This window comes from Aulonocara sp. 'chitande type north' Nkhata Bay, linkage group LG18 (assembly GCF_057382095.1).
Source record: "Aulonocara sp. 'chitande type north' Nkhata Bay isolate Kocher_YH1m ecotype deep benthic linkage group LG18, A_spYH_male_GT1.1, whole genome shotgun sequence".
Classification (NCBI taxonomy): Eukaryota; Metazoa; Chordata; class Actinopteri; order Cichliformes; family Cichlidae; genus Aulonocara; species Aulonocara sp. 'chitande type north' Nkhata Bay.
The window spans coordinates 14,967,973-14,990,772 of record NC_141361.1 but is presented as its reverse complement, the minus strand read 5'-3'; the positions used below and the strand labels follow the sequence as shown (position 1 = coordinate 14,990,772).

At 38.9% G+C, this 22,800-nt stretch overlaps 1 protein-coding gene across 3 annotated transcripts; it reads left to right on the top strand.

Moving 5' to 3' along the window:
• The first annotated feature begins 279 nt into the window (after positions 1-279).
• lpin2 (lipin 2) lies at positions 280-22,795 on the top strand. 3 transcript variants are annotated; one of them, XM_086270542.1, is made up of 20 exons: positions 280-760; positions 5,650-5,850; positions 10,190-10,285; positions 10,764-11,125; positions 11,207-11,314; positions 11,417-11,543; positions 11,624-11,960; positions 12,044-12,143; positions 12,295-12,482; positions 13,231-13,324; positions 13,421-13,490; positions 13,593-13,685; positions 13,842-13,924; positions 14,138-14,285; positions 14,655-14,803; positions 15,977-16,063; positions 16,561-16,713; positions 18,439-18,553; positions 19,358-19,461; positions 20,043-22,795. In XM_086270542.1, the coding sequence occupies exons 2-20, from the start codon at positions 5,659-5,661 to the stop codon at positions 20,185-20,187; spliced, it is 2,751 nt and encodes a 916-aa protein (XP_086126668.1). In that variant the 5' UTR covers positions 280-760; positions 5,650-5,658; the 3' UTR covers positions 20,188-22,795. The 3 variants fall into 3 exon arrangements, with proteins under 3 accessions (XP_086126668.1, XP_086126667.1, XP_086126666.1); XM_086270541.1 differs by lacking the exon at positions 280-760 and adding an exon at positions 3,417-3,737 and having other exon boundaries at positions 10,767-11,125; XM_086270540.1 differs by lacking the exon at positions 280-760 and adding an exon at positions 3,417-3,737.
• The last annotated feature ends 5 nt before the right edge of the window (positions 22,796-22,800 follow it).

Below are 22,800 nucleotides of genomic sequence, written 5' to 3'. Positions count from 1 at the left end.
CCAGTGATGGAGCACAGTGTTGGCAAATCCACATCTCAGCTATTCAAGTGCATGTAACCTGTCACACACTGTGAACAGCTGAAGAGGACCCTCATTTATTCTAGCTCATTATTAATTGGGCATTGAAATTACCAGCCACTACCACACATAAATTTCCTCCAGCACCCCTGAAGGGGTGAAATTAAATCTTGAGGCTGTAGAGAACCCACAGCAACAGTAAAGGACAGCATCAAATGTACAACCAGACGGATAGCACAAGAGGGAGAAAAACTGATTATTTCTACAGCCATTGGTTGTAAATTAATATTGATGATTTGGTTTCAAGTTGCAGAGCACTTGTGAGATTGATGATGGTCAAATGAAAAGAACCTGTTGTCATTGTGTGTAACCCAGTTCCTGAAAGGTCGTTAGGAGGGAGAAAAGTTAACTTTTACCTAGATACAAACCTTATTATGATAATAACTGTACATAAGTTATAGTATTAAATACACTGCAGGGGCTGTAATTTTGGCTGCAAGTATAGTGAATGAATTTATGTACGGCACAGACAAACCGAAAGTATCCCACCAGCTGTGTGAGTGCACCGCCGCTGTGCGGCTCCCTGTCCCATCAACTTCAGCTCTCTGCTGGCAGCCACCACCAGTCGGTCACGGTGGTCCAGACACGTCAGAAGGCTTCTGAGGAGTTTCACGGGTACAGATATGGGGACTGAGTGAAGAAACCATAACGTCCTTCATCGGCAGCATCCCGCAACCAGAAGGTAAGGGTTTAGTGATAAAATTATTTCGAGCCCTGTCAAAGCGGTTCGCAGCTGCTTTTAACATCTTATTATCTGAATCTGCCTTCGGCTAACCATAGCTAGCACCTAACCTTGCTAACAGTTTTAAGCTGCTGTGGATTCATTTAATTAAAACACCAAAAAGACCGGACTGTGAATGTATTTATCACATAATGCAGAAATATATTGACTTTCCATTTGAAAGCGGTGACCTAGTGAGTGACTCGTGTTTCACCGTTTGCTGTTACGGTAACGTAAACCCAGCGATAACACGGTGGCTAGCTGAGGGTTAACAAGCTGGCAAGCAGCTAGCTGACAGAGCTCCGTCTCCATTCATTTTTTCCTCCCATGTACTATTTTCACCCACTGTTTATAGCTTGGATTTGTACCAGTTAAAGCACGGTTGTACAAAACAACTAAGATTTATGGTTTCGCTTTTCATTTATTTCCGCAATGACATCGAAGTATGTATGTACTCGGGACGTATGTCAAGCCATACACCAGCTTTAATCTTCAAAATTAGCATTTTTATAGCTATAACAGCTCAGGCTGAGATTAAAACGGAATGACTCAACTGACTAACGTTGGAGCAAGCTTGTGTATCGCATAAACTCATGTTTTGTATTTAGCGTTGGCTTGTAAGCTGACTCCTCACATAAGAAAACACCTGCTTGTGGGTGGCCTTTGAAAACACTAGTAACCAGAATCTTGGTACCAATCAACTTAGAGACAACACTTTTCTCCCCCAACGTTTTAATTTAAATGTGTAATATTAGAAAAACCCATACCAATACTCTTATTTAGTCATTCTGAGTTACAGGTAATATTAGAAATTCAAGATACAATCTGACATAAATCTTGCAAATAACCTTATTTTCATAAATGTTCGGTTACTGAAACTATTTGAAGGGCAAAATCTTAGTTACATTAATGGTCAATTTGAGGTTATAGTTTGTAGCTTTTAAATTAAAACAGTCTAAACATTAGAATCAGGTTTTATAAGTATTTTTCTTTTAATGCAGATGCTTAGTTTAGTTTTGGCCACAACTCAGATTCTTTATTGATTCCATTATTAACTCCTGTTCAATTTTCTTCAGGGTGGAAAAGTATGTTTGCATTCATTTACAATCTCAACACTGTTTCAGATCAGAGTCTGGACACACTGTAGAAACAAAAGACATATAAAGTATTTCATGTGACTCAGGTATGCAGTTACTCCACTGTTGCACACTGCCACACTGTAGTGTGACTTCACTACTTTGCAATGAAAAATAAGCTCAGATGCTTCTGCTTCCAGTAGATTGGATAATTTCTAACTAGTTCTCAGTTCCCTTATATGTAACACAATACAAGTTTACCGGACCATAGACTATAAATGCAAAATAACTTTGAATGAACATGTTTCTGTGTGTGTTGGTTATCGTCTACACTTAAGAGAAGAAAACATTTTGAAAGCGTTCAATCTTCCGGATAGAATTAGTGTTGGTACTTTGACCACTTGTGCTTTGTGTATTGTCAAATTCACAGGGATTTTGCAATTCACTGGAAAATAATGAACTACACTTTGATTGTGACCAAAAAAAATCTCCTTTTCTCGTGTAAAAGTGCAGCTTGGCACTCTGTGGGGTTTGGTTTATGTTGCACATAATGAGCAGGCTGGTTTTGTGTAACTTAATACTTGAAAGTGTGTAACATGAACTTTGTGTGGTCTAGCAGAACTGATTCCTTTTGTTACCCAGTCAAAGCAAATGTTGACTAGATCATTCCAGATGAAAGCCATAATTGTGGAGTAGACCATAATACAACATGTCTGTGCTTGTAATTCTTAATTGCTCGAGTTTGTAATTTAAAGATTTCTTATTTGTTAAATGGCACATATAATTTTTCTCCATGTTTTATCACTAAGAGAAAGTACTCATTTATTTTCCGAATGGCTGTTGTTAAATTCTTGAACACAGAACAGATCCTAGCACAGGGGGAGGAAGAGCCCACAGCCCTCAACTCAGTGGGCCTGTGTTTTCTTTGGTCATGTTTACAAAAAGCTTAGCAGATGGGACAGTGGGGCTGAGACCTCTTTGGAAGAGCCTCATGCTTTATGCTCATTTTAGGAGCGAATGCTGGAAGCCAAACTAGAGAGAACCTCCTGATGATAAAAACGTGTTCATCATGGCTTGAACTATAGTCTCATCAGTGTACCGCTCTATCGGATTTATTACTTATTTATTTGTTTTAGTGTGCAAAGATTATGATATTGGTGCTGTTTAAAAAAATTCCATCTGTTTTCTGAGCTCATGTGACAACTGGCAACAAAGAAATCAACATATTGAAGTCCAGTGTACTTATTGTCCTACTTTCGATGAGCCATCTACAATAACAAACACCTGCAGCAATGAACCTGACAGGTATACGTGACTGACTGTAAAAGAACATCTTGCTGGGGATTGCTGTTTGGTTTTGCCTACTCTTATCAGGGGAAAACATTGCATAGCTGTTCACAGAAATTAGCATTCTCTTATCAGCTATAAACCACAAGTCCAAAGAAGCCGTCCCATTGGCTAAACCCTTACTGCCATGTCAGCTGACTGGACAAGCATATGTTCATATTCTGCAGAGAATAAAAGAAAAATGACAATCTTTATTACTATTACACAACCGCAGCTGGCTTCAGGTAGTGTATCTGTATTTACTCCTGGGAGGGTCATTGCAAGGTGATTAGGTGGACCTTATTTGAGATTTGATTCAGGATGACAGGGGGATATTATCACCATAATCTGAGAGAGGAAAACATTGGTGCTAGTCTAGTCCTGAGGTGAATAAGGCTGGAGCTGACGCTCTGTTAATGGTGATGAAGAGACCGAGATCTTGGGGGAACAGGGAGCTCCTGGGAAGCAACACAGAAGACAACACAGACAACAGTGAACAGGATGAGCCATCCTCTCAGAGGTCATCTTGGTTCCTGGTGAGTCAGTACTGGCAGGTTTTCTGGTTAGTCACAGCTTGGGCCTGAAACTAGAGGGCCAAATAGGCAGTTAGTCATCTTCTATTGTTTGGTTTTGTCAGGTTGCTTGGTTTGTTGGCTTGTTACTGTAACTAAGCCTAATAGTTTCACACATGATTGCCTTGATTTGTAATTTGACGTTAAAAGAAGTGGGCAGTGAGGGGGACAAATATAGCATTGTGATCCAGTCAAAATAGTACAGATTGGCTCATGAGTCTTTCATCACCTGTGCTAATTATGTGTCATCTAAAATACCGAGCCGTCCTGTTTAATTTCTGACTGTAGTCTACTTTTGCATTGCCCTACTTCTGGGCTGACCCTGAAAGAAGGAAAAATAAATGTGTAGAAGCAGGTTGAAGCATTTGCCGCACATTTTCCAAATGATCCCGTGATAATTTGCTCAGTGTTAATCCTACATCAGTCCAATAGACACGGTGTACGTGTACTCTGACTTTCTGACACCGAAATAAAAGTGAAAGTTAAATATCTACAGTACTGTAAATCTCTTTAAAGTGTTATTTTGGTAAAAGTTCTTAGTTTCTAGAGATGGAGAAAGTAGATAAAGACACAAAAATCGGCATACCACATTTGTACCTTTAACCTGTAATATGAAAGATGGTGCTGGAGCTAAAGTGTATTGTATTTTTAAGTGTCATACACAAAAATATAGGTTCACTGGTCCTTCATATTATAAACACATACCTAACGCTTCAGTCATACAATCTGTACTGAAAATATGTCAGGTGTGTAAACCCTGGTTGTTACTATATTTATGCGATTATCCCAACAGAGTGTAGTTGACCTGTTTTTCACATTGTCACTGTGTACAAATTTGGGGTGAAGTTCGAGGAAACGCGAACGCGGAGCTTCTTGTTTCTTGGATTCCTGCTGGTATCAAATGATCTGAACTTTCTACTGCTCTTTGAACTTTGTGGTGGCTGTGATAGCTGCTAAAGTGTCCTGTTTGCCTGTCTGATTATGGTTTAAAGTGAATACGCTGTGCATATACTCTCTACTCATCATCCTACTCCGAATGAATATACCACAGTTGTTTGCCATATTCCATGATGCCACCCTTGCACAAATGTCCCTATTCTCTACCCCCTTACCCCCCTCCACACCCTCCATCACTGCTCTCATGACTAGATTCAGAACAAAAGGTTAGTGTAAGACAGAACATGTCAGGTTATGTAAACCCAATGAAGTCAGTGAGGCAATGTGTTTACAGGCCCCAGTAAACTAGACCCTGACCCAGGCAAACCAAAGTCATGTTTAAGTTAATCGTTACACACACTCTGTGTCGCAGAGGACAATCGAGGACAAATAATCTAGTTCAGTAAAGAGGCCATAGTGCACCAAGGAAAGTTTTTGTAATTATGCAACGATAGCCCTGCCCTGTGTACTTTTTCTTTGGTCAAGTAAACTGAGCACTTTGCTTGTTAAGGAATTTACAGTCCTGCAAATTGCTTATTCCAGATGATTAAAAGCATTATGACAAAATGTACAGCATTAATCCTGCTCATATTAAAGCCACAGAAATGTGGTTTTAGTTTTTGATTTGATTTTGACAGTAGTGTTTAATGGATGTAAACAGGAAGTCAACTGCTTCCATAGCAGCCTTCCTCTGTCTAATGTTGTTCACGTGGGACAATGGCCAGTTATAGGACAACAGTATAACTCTAGCAGTCTGTATGGAGGTCAGGAGATAAACAGACACCACAGGGTAAGCAGGAAGGGAGGGAGCTTTCAAGTGGAATATTTGTAGATTTCATAAGTGGTTGTGTCTTCTGGACTCTTGCTGAATAACAATGCCTTTAGCTTCTATTTACTCTGTTAATATTAGTTTTTTTTGTTTTTGTTTTTCTCTGTACAGGCAGACACCATGAACTACGTTGGCCAGCTAGCAGGTCAGGTTCTGGTGACTGTCAAAGAACTGTATAAGGGCATTAACCAGGCCACATTGTCAGGCTGCATCGATGTTGTGGTTGTCCGTCAGAGAGATGGCACCTACCAGTGCTCGCCATTCCATGTGCGCTTTGGTAAGCTGGGCGTGCTGCGCTCCAAAGAGAAAGTGGTGAGTTTTTTTGTTTTGTTTTTTCTTTCACTGATGTGTCAAAGCATTAAGCTTACATCGATTCATATACAAAGCTCATATATTTATATAGATAGATTCATATAAAGACGTGTCAAACATCAAATATCAAAAATTGGTCTGAAAGCATGTTTCTATATCACCAAGTTTTTGTGTTTTGTTTCCCCACAACACGCCCAAATCACTTGACTGAACTGTTGGTGGTTGAGTTGCATTGTGGGTAATATATGTACCAAGTTTTAACATTGGATTAACATTGGATATTAAAAATGTTCTCTGCTCCTGATTATAATATTCATTTTTCAAACTGATCAATGAGGTTTTGCTAATGTGGAAGTTCAATGCAAAGGCTTAAAAAAATGTAACTATATTTAATTCAATTAAAAGTGTGGATGAAAAGATGCCAACCTATTTAATCGATGGAATGCGTTTCATATCAATTCCATCATGCGCAAAATGGCGTTAAGGACATCTCCCCCAGGACACAGTCATAATGTCCTCCCCTGAACAAAGCTCCTCCACACTGGGATCAAAAAAAGCATATGACTCTCCAATCCCAGTGTGGGTAATTAACAAATACTGAGCATCGAAATCACAGGCTATGAATCATTCAGGGAAATCTTTTATGTTTGCTCAACATAGACGGGATGCTCTGGGCTGTTCTCCCTCATTGATGGTATTTGTTACTATATCATCTTGCCTGGGAGACCCGATCCAATTAATCATGGATGATGAGCACTTGAGTCCACTTCTCACTTTTTGTAGCACCTCTACATTGGCCTTATAGCAGGGAGAGTAGGTTGAGTGTATTAGTGTATTGTAGTAGGGAGATGTAGATGCAAATGCTATGGCTCACTGTTATGTCTATGTTATTGAGGTTTTTTCAGTTTATAGGGTTATATTAAGTTTAAAAAAATGTTGGTATTCAGCAAGAAATTGGTAATGGATGGAATATATGATGTATTTATTTTAAGTGTTTGTTCCATAACACAAGTAAGAATGGTGAACTTGTCTTAACATCTATTTTTAGTAGGATTGGTATTGAGTATTACGAATAATCAGATTATAAAAAAAGTCTCAATACAAATTCTTTGCTTCGATGATTGTAGCGCGCCATTGTTACCATGGAAACGCAAACCCGAGCGATCCACCCACATTTACGACTGAAAACATTTGTGTAATACAAAAGTATTTATGAGCAGCGTGTGAATAAAAAAAGTTTAAGGAAGTTAAGCCGGTATGCACTGATAACACAACACTAGTGATGATGAAGCTGGGATAGTTAAACTAGGAGTCTTTTTACACACGGCAAAGAGCAAAGAGGCGGAGCTATTAACGAGACGTGAGCTCTGTTGAGAAAAAGAAAATCATAAACAGCAGTGATATTCCTGAGATCAACATTAATGCCTTTCCTGGGGAAAAAACTAGAGGGGGGGGGGGGGTCATTGACAAAGCATCTGATCAACAAACTCTTGATGTGAAGAAAAGCAAACTTTGTAGCAACTCCATCGACCGTCGTTTGTTTCACGCAATGAAAAATCTGCAGTAGGTTTCCAGAAGTAAGGCTACATTAAAAAAATGCAGAGGAACTGTTAACGTAGTCTGATTCCAGAATAGTTCAATTATATATCTTGCTGAAGACTAAGGGCTTCCATGTTTTACATGTTCGCTTCCATGTTTTTACATGGAAGCGAACAGGAGAGAGTATAAAGGGGGGGCATGGTGTGTACTACACCACGTTTATTTCAAGATTTTTATAACATTTATTCACAAGTGAATACATATAAAATAGTGTCTCAATGAATTGCAGTAATATTTAAAAACGGTGAATCATCTTTAATATCATTAATGTCTGCACCATCACCATCATCTTATTTTCAGCAACACAAAAACTTTGCATCAACACACTGGTCAAACTTCAGAATGCTGATATACTCGCTTCTCTTCATTACAGCCACCACATTCTCCTTTAAAGGCTTGCAGACACAAACTTACTCATTAACTTGCAGACTCAAAACACGCAGAAACATGTATAAAAACTCATAAAGCATTCCAAGAAGACAGACTAAAGATATATATTTTTTTTAAATCCTTAGTTTTATGCCTCTTATTTGAGTATTTAAATTTTTTTGCATTTAAGAAAATGTATTATTTGAAAAACCAAAAACAAATTCTTTGTATTTAGGTGTCATATTAAATTTTGTTTTTGTTTTTTTTGACAAGTGAAGCAGATGGCAGATGAAACAAAAAACAAACAAACTGGAAACCAATTAGATTTTTTTCTCTTATTTATTTTTCACTTTTGAATATATCTCGATAATAAGACAAAGGTATTTCTAATCAGTTACTCGATGGAATAATTGATAGATGACTCGATTACTAAAATAATCGATAGCTGCAGCTGTACTTCTTAGTATGGTTATGTTATGCACTAGCTTAGAGAGCTTATTTACTTGCTGGTGAACCGGAGTGGATAATGATTTGCGGGGGGAACTGACACTGTCTCACCACCTACCCAGAATCCCGATGGGCTTAAAGGGGAGGAATGAATGAGTGGTTTCTATGGCAACAGCAGCTTTACAACTTCTATGTGTGGGAGAGGGAGGAAACGTGAAGGAGGCCTGAACAGGGGCTGTTGTGTAACAAACAGTTATGTCTGTCCCTGAGATCAGTTATTAGCGCCTTGTGCTTTTGCGATAAATGCAATAAATTGTGTGGTATTTGGTACTGACATGCAGATATTTTAGAGAATTATGAGTGGGAATTCAGCTATAACTGTTTGCCAAATACTAATTAAAATTTGGCTGCTGATAGTGTGTCTGTTCCCGTACATCAGTCACTTTGGTTGGCAACCAGAAAAGTTTTTCAAGTACTATGTGGTTTCTAAAAACATTAGAGATGTTAATTAAGTGCACTTACACATATTATTTTCCTGTTCTTCTAATCTGAAAAGTGAACGTCAAGAGTGAAATAGACTTGTGTTTAACAAAGCAAAAAAAACCAAACCCCAAAACATCTTAATATCCTGCCTTAATTCAAGCATTTGTAAGTGGGCGTGCCTCGCAATCATTCCAGTGATGGAGCACAGTGTTGGCAAATCCACATCTCAGCTATTCAAGTGCATGTAACCTGTCACACACTGTGAACAGCTGAAGAGGACCCTCATTTATTCTAGCTCATTATTAATTGGGCATTGAAATTACCAGCCACTACCACACATAAATTTCCTCCAGCACCCCTGAAGGGGTGAAATTAAATCTTGAGGCTGTAGAGAACCCACAGCAACAGTAAAGGACAGCATCAAATGTACAACCAGACGGATAGCACAAGAGGGAGAAAAACTGATTATTTCTACAGCCATTGGTTGTAAATTAATATTGATGATTTGGTTTCAAGTTGCAGAGCACTTGTGAGTCAGAGTCTGTCTCCTCCTGTAGTCTCTGCCAGACGTGACCTGTTTTTTCTTTTTTGTTTTGTTTTTTGTTTTCGGTGTCAAATTTCTGAATGGCCCCCTGGTCCACTGGGGTTTATCTGGCAAACATGAATGGCCTTGTTCTGTTGGCAGGCTCCACAGAAAGCAAGCCCAGAAGACCCATACGCTTATTAGGTTTTTTAAAGGCTCTGGAGGAAGATGGGTCTCTGAGTGCATACAGACCATGTATGTGATCTTGCAAAATAATGGAAGTATAATAAAACAACCAGTGTGATGGGGTTTTTTAAATTTTTTTTTAAAAGTCAACTAAAAAGGGTAATGTAAGATTTTTATTGGTTGATACACAGGGTGATTGACGTCAATGAATAACTGTTTTCAGTGTCAGTGTCCTATTTTATTTTCTGTTCTGTACTATTGCATTGGCAGTTTTTACATTTGAACAGCAGTGCCAATACAGCCCTCTTCAAAAATTGCATACTTAACATTGCTGGCTTCTTCAGTCTGTTAAAGTGTTGGCATTTAGACACCGGTCACTTTATGTTAATGTTTATCACATAATCTTCATGAAGACTGTAACAGAGAGAGCGAGTTAATCAATCTGTGGGCATATTCAAAAGCCACACTGAGATAGTGAGATGACAATGTCAAAAGCACGAGAGAGTGTCTTAAGTCAGTAAGCCATGGTCCTGTACATGTCTGTCAGTTAATGTGCCTTCATGCTGTTGAAGCTTTTGCCATGTTAAAAGTAAAGCACAATTGTTACTCGTGACTTTTATAGGAAAGTGAGCAGGAAGCTCATTCAGATAAAAGTGACAAATTGTTCAGAAGATGTCAGACTAATAAGAGAGGAGCACATGTTCGAAAGGGAATTATGTGTCTTCTTTCCAGATCGACATCGAAGTGAATGGAGAGCCTGTAGACCTGCATATGAAGCTTGGTGACAATGGAGAGGCCTTTTTTGTGCAGGAAGCTGAGCAACAAAATGTAAGCCATAAGCATAATTAAAATAAATAAATAAAGTAACAAAACTGCTAAAGGCTAATGACACAAAGTTTCATTGAGACATTTTTCCAGATATATAATTTGTTCATTCTCCTTTTTGTGCAGTCTTGTTTTGAGTTTTAATGTAGCAAAGTCATGAAATATTTCATGTTGAAAAAAAGAAATGAAACTTCAGACATGTTTTCAAAACATCTTTCACTTTGCTTTCGTTGACCCAACACAACAACAGTCTTGCCTTTGCTTAACAGCATTCTTGAAGTAGAAATGTAGGGCAGTGTTTGTAGGAAGAAGTGATTACTCCACCATATTGCATAGTTAACCTTTGCTCAGGCTGCTATTGTGACATCTCAGCAGTGACTTCTACCTTATTCTGCAGGACCTGAGTCAATATTGTGTTTCAAACTACGATTATCCTTGTTTAAACATATCTTAATCCTCATGTCCTGCTTTCCTATTTCAGCAGATTGTTCCTGCCCATTTGGCCACCTCCCCAATCCCCACCGAGAGTCACCTGTTCTGGATCTCAGAGGTGGAGCACAGGGCACCAAAAGATCTGGAAGATGACCCCGCCGACCCAGAGGACCCTCCTGAACCTCCTGCTCCAAGCACTGTGGCCACAAAAAAGAAGAAAAGACGGAGAAAGAAGCACAAAGGAGACCCCCGTAGAGAGGAACTGACCCCGCCGTCAGTCACTACTGGTAATGCTGTTGCTGCTAATGCACCCGCTGCTACCACTGCTGCTATGTCTAGTACTGGGCAAAATGAGGAGATCTTTGAAATGGATCTCAGCTCTGACGAGGAAACTACAGTTCATGTATCAAGGTATGTTTATTCAACGCTTCTAGCCAGATTTGTGTGAAGAGATCAGTTAATTATTATGCTTCTTCTGCACTCTGAATTTAGATCACCTTCAGTGACTACAGTGCGTGACATTGACCCTAAATTACCCGCAGCCAGACACAGCCTTGATGGTTATCCAATGTCTGATGGGGACTGGCCAGCTGGTGATGGGTATGTGCTGACATGAACCGAAAGTCGTTAGCAAAGATAGCACAGACGTGTAAGTAGCACCTGTTTTACTAATACTTGGCATTTCTTTTTACACCCCTGCAGCCATAGCTTGTCTCAGGCCTTTACCCCAAAGAGTGACTCAGAACTGGTGATGAGGCCTTCAGAGAGTTTGCTCAGAGCTGAGTCTCACATGCAGTGGACATGGGGAGAATTTCCAGAAACCACAAGGGTGAGCACTTCTTCCCAGTGGAGTTCAAACCATTGCCAGTTGACTCATCATCACAATAACATTACGTCCAATTTTTTTAGGTCACCAAGAAGGAGAAATCAGAACCACTGAAAAAAGTGACCATCACCCCATCAGAAAGCACCCATTTCCGTGTCATCCTCAGCTCGGAGGCCATGGAGAATGAGACCGAGGTTGAAAAAGGCGATGCCACCTACTCTTCAGTGTGTAACATTGTCAAGCCCGAGCCACGCACCCCTGTCACCACTGTAACACCTGTGATTCCAATATCGTCTGTTAGCACCATATCATCTGTTAGTCCGGAAGCCCCTACAGAACCCCTTGATATCCTGCAATCAAGCATAGCAACCTCCACCTCTTCCAGTAACCAGCAGACAGATTCACCATCAAAGAAGAAAGGTATGTTAGGTGGCTGCAGATTGGTGCTTTTTTAAGGCTTGTCTTGGTTATGAGTTTGTAATTTGTAAATATATTGTATGTAGGTGTTCCGAAGAGGAGCCAGCATCAGGGTCCTGAGGATATCTACTTAGATGACTTGAATGTACTTGAACCTGATGTTGCTGCACGATATTTTCCTAAGAGGTATGATGGTTAAAGATCTGCCTAATTACTTAACCTTTGTAATTATAAAATAAAAGCCAAAGCGATTTCTCCTCTGAAGTGTCACTGACAGCCTGAAAGACCAGTATCATGACATGTTGTAACCCTTTTCTTCTCCTTCTCTTTTCTCCAGTGAGACTGAGGCAGCTGCTAAGCACTGGATTGACTCTGAGATGCACTCTGGTTCACAGTCCCCACAGTCGGTGGGTAGTGCTGCAGCTGACAGCGGGACAGAGTGTCTCTCTGACTCAACTAGTGACCTCCCTGATGTTACTCTTTCTCTGTGTGGAGGCCTGACAGAAAATGCTGAAATATCCAAAGGTACACGAGCATGACACTCACAACAAAATGTATCATAAAGTGAACATTTTTGTCTTAAGCCAGTAAACATTCAGCTAACTTTGTTGCACCTTCTGGATTAGCCACATAAAGTGTCCAGCTACTGTTAGAGGAAGCTGTTCTCAGATACATATTTGTTCAGATGTGTAAATGTCGTACCCAGAAGTACTTTCCCTCTCATCAAATTAACATGTACTTTAACTCTTCAGGAAATGTGTCTTCATCTCTGAATATGATGTCATAACCTTGTTAAACAGCAGAAAAAACGTTGGTCATCCGAGTCAACATGCTTCTATCTTATGCTATTTTTATGCACATTTTTTTTTTTTTTTTTTTTAAATATGAGAGTCCTGCCATTTCTCTCATTCATTTTAAAGATAACAACATAATTCTTTAAGGGGAAAGAAGAACAAAAAAGCAAGAACATGCTCATTTCCTCTGGACTAATATCATAACAGGATGTCCATATTTGGTTAAATGTTGTTGTTAATTTGCCCTGCATTTATTGCATTACAAACGATGATCACAGACTACTTCCGCAGTCATTACAAACTGTTAGAGGTCTCTAGGTTATATTAATCCTTTGGGATTTAGGCTTTAGAAGCTCTCTGGGGTTATCAGAAGAAAAAGTTTCCTGACCTTTATGTCTACTAAGATGTTATTTCTCACCACCACTGACCTTTTCATCAGCTGTCTTTAATTAGTCTTCTTCTCCCCTGTTCATTTCCAGAAAGGTTTATGGAGCATATCATTACCTATCATGAATTTGCTGAAAATCCAGCAATTATAGACAACCCCAACCTGGTAGTAAGGATAGGAAATAGGTATGTAACTGTTTTTACTTCACATTGGAAATGCACTAGAGAAACATTTCAAACGTATGGTCAGGATTACACATTGGTAATTGTCTTTGTCTTCAGATATTATAACTGGACCCTAGCTGCACCTTTGATTCTAAGCCTTCAAGCATTTCAGAAGAATTTACCAAAGGTAACGTGTGTTTAATTCTTTACTCTTTGTATTGTTCATTCACTCATTGTCAGCTGGCAGCTATCTCATCATTAAATGTATTTGTTTTCCTTTTTATGGCAGGCTACAGAGGAGGCCTGGGTGAAGGAGAAAATGCCAAAGAAGTCAGGCCGCTGGTGGTTCTGGCGTAAGAGGGCGGATAGCACAATCAAGCAGGTGTGCATGTTGTTAGTACAAGTGAACAAAACAAAATTTGAGGTGGTATCTGCAGTTAGTTTCTGTTCCCTCTTCATGGGCAGTGTCCTGTTTTCATATAGATATTTTTTAAACTTGGCTAATTGGGAATTTTATTTTTCTGCCTACTTCGTCCAGTCGGAGACTAAGCTCGAAACTAAGGAGGAACCACATTCGGGAGAGGAAGGACCCTCCACATCTCAGGAGAAGCTGGCCTTAACGTATGTGATACCAGAAAATCAAAAACTATATTATTATTATACATAGGGAGGAGCTTATATTTTGGTTTAATGAGGAAGAATATTAATAATGTAACTAAGATAACATTGAATTTATTTATACATCTAAGGATCTTCAGGTCGAATCTTTCTGAAACATGTTTTTCCACTTGTCTGTGATAATTGACTACCATATCTATGGTTACTGCACTGTAGGCCTAAAGCAAGAGACTCATCCAGTGATGAAGAGTCCAAGGAGGTGAGCGCAGCATCCTGTCAAGAGAGACTGCAGCCAGTGGATGGTCAGCACCATCCCAGCCCACACACATACAGAAAGTCACTACGGCTTTCCTCTGATCAGATTGTAAGTTCATTTTACACCTTTTCCTTTCTCACATTGACAAAGCTTTCTCTGGATTTGTTATAAATGTCATAAAATATTATTTAATTTCAAATATAAAAGTGTCTGATTGTCAGAAGATCAGCTTATTTTTTTGCTGAGTTCTTAATGAGATTTGTGTCTCAAGTGTTTTTATTTGGCTGTTTTGTGCTCCCTCTGCTGGCTAACTATGAACTGCAACTAGTGTTTGCTCCATTTGTAGTCTGTAGGGGGCTCTAAAGATCTGTAGATGGTCATTGTACTGTGGCAAGAAAATGATGCCAGAGAGTAATGCGTGTGCTGTTGAAAAAAAAAAAATATATATATATCTCATTTTTTTGTTTGTTTTTCCAGGCTAGTCTGAAACTCAAGCAGGGGCCAAATGATGTGACATTTAGCATCACCACTCAATACCAAGGCACATGCCGCTGTGAGGGTACAATCTACCTGTGGAACTGGGACGACAAAGTCATTATCTCTGACATTGATGGCACCATCACAAAGTATGGCCTTCCAGTCACTCAGAAAATCATATTACAGAACACAGTTGTAATAGCAAGCTAGCTGCTATGTTAATTATGGACAGTAATAGACAGGGCAGTAAATCAGTCAGTTATTGTAGCATCCAATTACATTTTCCTGTACATATACAGTAATAAGAAAACCTTATTAGAAGGAATTTCCCTTGGGTGCTCTACCTTAGTTGCATCCTTTAACGACAATTAAAAATAATGTGTACAAATATTGATTTTAACATATAGGTGGGAAGCAATCAGTGAAGCGACATTTAGATAGATCTTTTGTTGCATCCTGTTTCAGTTCTTGTAATAAAATGTGGATCTAATTTTATAGTTAAAACACTTAAAGCCATCTGTTGCAAACTCGCCATGGAAACCTCCATTTTTGCACTAAAACTAATTATTATGCTACCAAGATGGAATCTATAGTGCAGTGTTCAAGTGTTTCTATAAACTGCCTGCATACTTTAAATACAGCTCCTTATTTATTATCCACCAAATAAGGTGGGGAGCAGGTAAATGAACACAAGATTAAATTGTTGCATAATATTGTTCGGTTAATTTAAAAAGGAACAAAAGCTTAAAATAAGATTCCAGCTCAGAGTAGCTTCACTACCATGGACACATTTAAGTCATTCACAAATGGCATATATGAAGCCTGTAATCCAGTTCTATTTGTTTCACGCTCTGTCAATTACTTTAAAGCTAGTCATATCTCTTCTGAAACAAAACTGATGCCTGCTGCCTTCCTGACGCCCACCCTGAAGTTCATTGGTGGTCGACATCAAACGGCTCCAAATTGACTGCAGCTTATTATCTCTGTGACCCTTTAGGCCAACCCCTGACATGCTGCTTTCTTTGGCTAACAGGGTAAAGAGCACAGGGACTATAATGAGGACATTTACATTTCAGTCTGTAAGGACACACAGCCAGCTGAGGGTGAGACTGTTTCTCCCCTATAGGCCAGTAATGCTCGTTAGTGGAGAACAGCCCATAATGTTCTATATTTATGATAAAACGGTGTTATCGTGCTTTATGTGACCTCTTTTGAACAGTCAGTACTCTGCTTTCTCTTTCTCTACTTGATGTGGCTGTTTGATTTATTTCTATCTTATAGTCAGTGATATTGATATTTTTGTATGTGTTTAAATGTTTTAGGTCAGATGTATTTGGACAGATACTTCCACAGTTGGGGAAGGACTGGACCCACCAGGGGATTGCCAAGCTCTACCACTCTGTAGCTGAGTAAGTGCACAGCAACACTGATTAATTATGGAAGACGCATGAATGGTTGGTCAGTGGTTAGGACTGTCTGGGGTTGATTCCCAATCGGCTCTTTGTGGAGTTGATATTTCCTCCCAGTGTTTGCGTGGGGAGCTCTGAGGTGGATGACTCAGTAAGTTTAACTGTAGTTTAGGCAGAATTATTGCAGAAAGTAAAAACACCATTAAACCAGCCCTTTCGTTTTCTGGTTTTATTTTTATACTTAAATCTGAAAAAATAGAAAATGTATTGCATGAATGAAGTCAGCTGTAGTGAGTCTGGGTATTGGTTTTGGTAGTAAATAAAAAGTTTCCTCTGCAAGATTTTCTTTTTTTTTTTTTTAATTGAATTGTTGTGACTTCTCCACATTATGAGCGCAATCAAAATAACTCATCCAATTTAAGTGCTAATCTTAGTAGTTGCCATTAAGGTCATGATAATGAACAATTATTAATGAGCACTGCTCTTCCCATTCGCAGAAATGGCTACAAGTTCTTGTACTGCTCAGCCCGGGCAATCGGCATGGCGGACATGACAAGAGGTTACTTACAGTGGGTCAATGATGGAGGCACCATCCTACCCCGAGGACCTCTCATGCTCTCTCCCAGCAGCCTCTTCTCTGCTTTCCACAGGTAATATAAGCTCTAAATGGTTACCAGTCTCGGTATCATGAAGCTCATTATATACATTAAATGATTTAATTTAAATCCTCCTTATCCCCAGATATTAATGTTGTTTTCAAACCACCCCATATTTTTCACCCTTAAATCTTTTTTTTTTCTCTACAAAGTTAGTTTCACTTTAAAAACCCTATTCTCAGTCTCAAAATCGTCCCCACTCTCCCGAGCCTCGTTCTTTATAATAAGTCTTTCATATGCCATGGTTATTAAGTCTACAGCAAACTCAAGTTCATGAATTCCTATCTAAAAGGCATTAACTGTGTTGGTATTAGTGCCGTCACTTCTCTAAAGTACGCTCATGGCCAGCATTTTCTCTGTTTTGGATTATTCTATTCTCTTTATTTCCCCGTTGCTGTCACAGTCTCATTTGCATTTTAGAGACATGATTTGTGTGAATGATTCTTTTGTTGAAGTGGTGAGGAGATCCAGAAGGAGGCTGCTAGCTTTCTATATTTTTTTGATAATGTGGGATCATTTGAGACATCTTGCAGCAGAACGTCTATTTTTGACTCATTTTTCTAAATTTAAATATATTTGACAAAATAAATATTTAAGGTTCAGTTTTAGAGGAGTTTCACAAATTATTGAAATTATTTCCTTCCTGGTTGTAAAGGTAAAATATATTTCAGAGTCTACTAATAAACAAGACTACAACAAAAATACAATTGCTGACACATCATAATATTTTAATTATTGTAGAAGAGCATCATCAGAATGACCTATTAGATCCACCTACTGTCTCCCACACATGTTCATCTGTCAGCCTCCTCTAGCTAACTCATGATACAGTAACCTTCATGTTAAAGTTTGAGTATGTAAGATGTGCTGCTAAGCAACCAGGCATGCTGCAATTGTTGTTTTACATTTGGGGGGGGAAATCAATCAATAATTTAATCCCACACACCCCAAAATTCACTGTATGATGAATAAAATGACTTTAGAAAAAGTTCCAAACTAACTGATGTGATTTTATTTTAACAGTTACATGATTTTAAAATGACCCCTTTCGGTATTTCTCCCATCAAACATGTTTCCCAGCAACACTGGTTTCAGTGAATTATGACTGTGTTAATATAATGTTAATTAAACAATTAAATACTCTTGTGATACTTGCTTGTTATGCCTTGTATGTCAGATATTATCCAAATGTTAATACAGCTAAAGCAAGTATCCTTTTCTCACTTTCACAGAACAAGTAAAACTTTCCTGTGTTGTTAATGGTTCCCTTGAAAATGTTGATTTCTTTTATTCAGTGTGTTAATCACATAGCAGGGTTTTTGTGTGACCTTGAAACCTGTTCAGAATGGCTAGTGTCTCAGCATAGCAACCTGCAGCATTGCTGATAGTTGTGTGGTGCAAACACTTGTAGATATTTGCATTATTTATGTGTCCCTCTTGTTTTAATTTGCTTAAATTAGAAACACCCCTACCATCTGTGTATTTGTTTTGAGTCATAATTTTAAACAGAAATTGCTGAAATGCATTTGGATTTAGGCCGTGCTATTACACGATTTGTAAAGAGGACAAAAGTCATTTATAAACAAATTCTTATCTAAAAACAGTCGGAGAAACGGGTTTGAGATAAACGAAATATGTTTGATCAAATTACCTCTAACTCAAACTGGACACACGGGAAGGATGTGTATGCCCTCTAATAAAACTGTCTGTTTGCTTCAGAGAGGTCATCGAGAAGAAACCAGAGATCTTCAAGATTGAATGCCTTACAGACATCAAGAACCTGTTCCAGCATAACAAGCAGCCATTTTATGCCGCCTTTGGGAATAGAGCTAATGTGAGTTAATGCATGTTTGAAGATGTCAGACTTCCCGACATTAGAGTGCTTGTTTTTTTGGGGGTTTTTTTGGTTTGTTTTGTTTTTTTAAAAGTGCGCTTTTCAGAGGTTGATGCAGTTGTAATTCATTGCAAGAGCAACATGACACTTTGGCAGACACTTTGAGTTAGCAGACATGAATGTGTGAAATAAGTACTGGGCTGAACCTGAGCTGAGGTCATTGTCAGAGTGTGATCGCGAGTGACTTCATCTGTGGACGAGAGCTCAAGTCGGGCACAGCATCCCGTCTTCAGCTGCATAAACACTAACAGTCACATGAAGGGTCAGCTATCAAAGCCCAGTCTGCCTCGGTCTCTCCCCTAAACAAAAAAATAAGACACAGCCACACACTCACTCTTCCTCTGGCCAACCAAAAACATTTACTCCAGAAATTTACTGCCATTACATGCATTAGGTGGAACACAAACAGGAAATCTGTGGTTAATGTTATTAACGTGGTCATTTCAGTTTATTATGTATTATGTATGAGAGGCTACTTTCCGAACATTACATAATCAAGAGTGTTCTCAGATGGCTGTTAACAGCTCTGTCAGTAATTTTTCAGCCTGTAAATGACAGGTTCATTCGCATGCTTTGTCTTAGAGGAAGCAAAATGGGGTTTATGTGTTTGTAATTAATCCCAACTCAAAATAAAAGCTTGTGCTGTGCTTATAAACGGAAACATTTAAAAAACGTAACTTAAACTTTGAAGCAGTCGTATTTTAGAGGGAAGATTGAGCCTTTAATCTTTATGTCTTCATACAGGATGTGTTTGCCTATAAGGAAGTCGGCGTTCCAGTGTGCAGAATTTTCACAGTTAACCCAAAGGGAGAGCTGATCCAGGAGCAGACCAAGGGCAACAAGTCCTCGTAAGTACATTAATGGTCTGTGTTTGTCTTTCGTAGCAAAAATCCCCAGCAGGAAGTATAGGACGTTGCTATCATTGAACGTTTTTCTGTTTTCTTTATTTTCTTGTTTTGCTTTTCCAGCCATTACTGTTTCCTTCACTCTCACATTACTGTAAAAAGAATAAAAGCCTACAGTCACAGAGTCTTTTGTACCCTGCAGCAAGCAAAACAGACAAAATTAGAGAAAAACTAGGGAACATAGTGGTGCTTTTAGCAGCTCAAGCGACAGATATTTCCCACAGGATCTGATGGAGAACAAAACAGAAATAAAAAGAGAGCTGGCCAGAAACACACCTTAAAATTGATTCTAGTCTGCAATGTTTTCCTCAGGTGGCCTGTGTTTTTTGTTCTTTCTGTATTTAGATTGATCAATACATTTTAACGTATTTCAAATCTAAAATCCATTTTTTAAATATTTGTTTTTCTTTATTTTTTGTTCATCACTAAATACCTAGAGTGTATATATTTTTTAAGATTTATATATTGTATCCGTTCTCTTGCTCACTCTGTTTCTCTGGTTTCGTTTTTTTCCCCCTTCGCAGCTATGGCAGACTGAGTGAGCTGGTGGAGCACGTGTTCCCTTTGCTGAGCAAAGAGCAGAACGAGGCCTTTGTAATGCCAGAGTACAGCTCTTTCTGTTACTGGAGACAGCCAATACCAGAAATCAATCCAGATGAACTGCTCTGAGTCGGTGTGTATTGATACCCAGCTATACATTAACATTCAAATGAACTGTGCACCTGAATGCACCTCCTAAATACATGTGAAGTGGAACCAGAACTGTTCCTGCTCTGCTAATTAGACTTACACAACACACAGACACAGTAACCATGAACTCAGAAAAGTTGGTAAACTGTATTTACTTGAGAGATGAGTGGAGATTATCGGAACAGTAAATCCTGATGAGTGATAACTTAGCGTTTATTTCACAGAGACACTCCACGTATGCCTCTGTGTGAAGGCATCCTGCCCAGTGATAACTTTCTAGTCCATGTTCTTGTACAGACTTGGCAGTTGAAGATCCAGCTAGTATCTCGGTAAACTTGTAAACTTGTAGAAAGCCATAAACGACGCAGGCAGAAGTCCCTCACGAGGAGCTAGATTCCGAGCTGAGCAGAAGTAATTTAAGAAACGCCCCGAAGAAGTGAAACGTAATGTTTTAAATGGAAAAGGCACACATTTAATTAAAACAGGACAGGCAATTAACACTGGGCAGTTGTTATGCGGCAGTCATATTTTACTGTAGGTGCTGTGTTTGCCCAGAAGCAAGTAACCAGCCTTTAATTGGAGGCTTTATTCTGTTCTAAAAATACAGTCGTGATAGAGGTTGGCAAATAACAGAATAACACAAACACAGAACCGTCCACAGCCGTTAGATTTCAGGAACTCGCCACAGTAAGTGTTCAGTTGTCCTCTCGTTCCTGACTCTTGCCTGACTGTGCAACAGATTTCATATGGCCGCTACACAGCGAGCCATGTTTGGTACTGTTAATATCCAAGGTCGTACCTCGGATATGCTTTCACCAAGTATGTGAGGATGCACAGTTTGCTGTGACTTAAAAAAATGAAGCAGCTTCATGGTGTATTGTCTTGCTGTTGTTTTAATATGTTTGTTCTGTTATGCAAGCTCTGGCAAATCACGTGTGTTTAGTTAACAATGGAGTCATTATTTATGATGATCAATGTATTTAAGTTATTGATTTCTATTGTGAGGCCTTTGCTTGTCTGAAAAGATAATTGATCACCAATGCAATATTTCAGATTAGTATTTTTGTGAGGCTGATCACAGACTAACATGCACTTAACAGTAACTGCTAGGCCTTGTACAAGCTTTCTTTGGTCATGTCTCCAGCAACAAGCCTGTATTTCTTTTATTAACAGTGAATTTTTCAACATGTAAGGCACGTAGACATTCCTGAGCAAAACCTCAGAGTCTGTAGTATTACCAGATGTGTGTAAATGTGAGAGAGGATGCTTGAGATGGAACAGTGGATATAAGCAAATTTGAGAAGAGCTTAAAATGAAGGATATTGCTTTGTGAGGTCCTCCGTAGGATGGACTTCAGGATGATGGTAGTGTGTGTGTGTACCTAATCACAGAGTGCTGCTGCTGTTGGGGTGGCAGCATCCTGCACCCTTTGCTTAGGTTCCCTCGGTGGCTTTATCCAGCACACTTTGTCAAAGTTGCACCCAGAAACTCAAGACTTACAACTCAGCACATCTCCCACCCACATGCACTTCACCGACAGTCTAAGTAGACAGTAGACCAGAGTATGCAATTACTGCAGCGTTTGAGCATAAAGAGTTTGAGTTTTACCTTCTTGACTATTCAGTTAATCTGAAATTTGTCTATTAGTGAGTTTTGAGAAGCTTAGTTTGTTTCAAGTAGCTTTTTTTGTGTGTATGTTTTTAAGGCAGAGGAAAATGATGATAATTTGGGGTAACAGGCAGCAAGGTAATATCAGAGCTACCCCTTAATGTGTGTGCTTGAGAGCGTGAGAGACAGAAAAGCCTGATTCCCGTGCCTCTGGTGACCAGAGGAGGATAAACTGTTTTTTGGAGATAAACAGGAAATACTTGACTGTACAGGAAGTGTTTAAGGCACTTCCCCGGCATTATCTATGTATGATTTTAGGAAAGGAGTTTTGGTCAGATGGATCATATCTCCAATGCAAGTGTAACTGACTGTGTATGCCAGTGTGGACTAAAAAAGCAGGAGCAGCCAAGATCATTTCATAAAAATAAGCACAATTTATGGTGACAGCTACGTGCACTGCTGATTTCTTTTTTTTCTTTTTTTTTGTTTTGATGAATACAGTGTGCCCCGCTTTGATTTGTTTGCTTGTTCTCTGCAAAGTGGTGAAGTCAAATAGATCTATCTTAAAATCAACAAGAAATTCCATTCTTTCTATGAAAGTAAAGCATCTTGTGTGAAAGAATCACACTTCATCTTCTCTGATCCTGGGATATGTGGTAAATAAACGTTTGAATGAGTATATATGCTGACCATCACATTCTTCTTTGATGCCTTTTTGTTTTTTTCTTATAACGTGTATGAGCTGTTGTGTGACTTAAGTTTTGTTCCGTTTTTGTTTGGATGTAATGCTTGGTATTTGTGTCCGACCAGCAGAAAATGCATTAAATGTATGCTGTGTTTCATTTGAATAGAAATGTGGTTTGAAGAACAAAATCAACTGTAAGAAGAAGTAAAAAAAAAAATAAAAAATCAGGCCTAATGAAGCTAACATGTGGCTTATGGTCTTGTTTGTATGAAATAAAATTTCTAAATGAATGCAGTTAT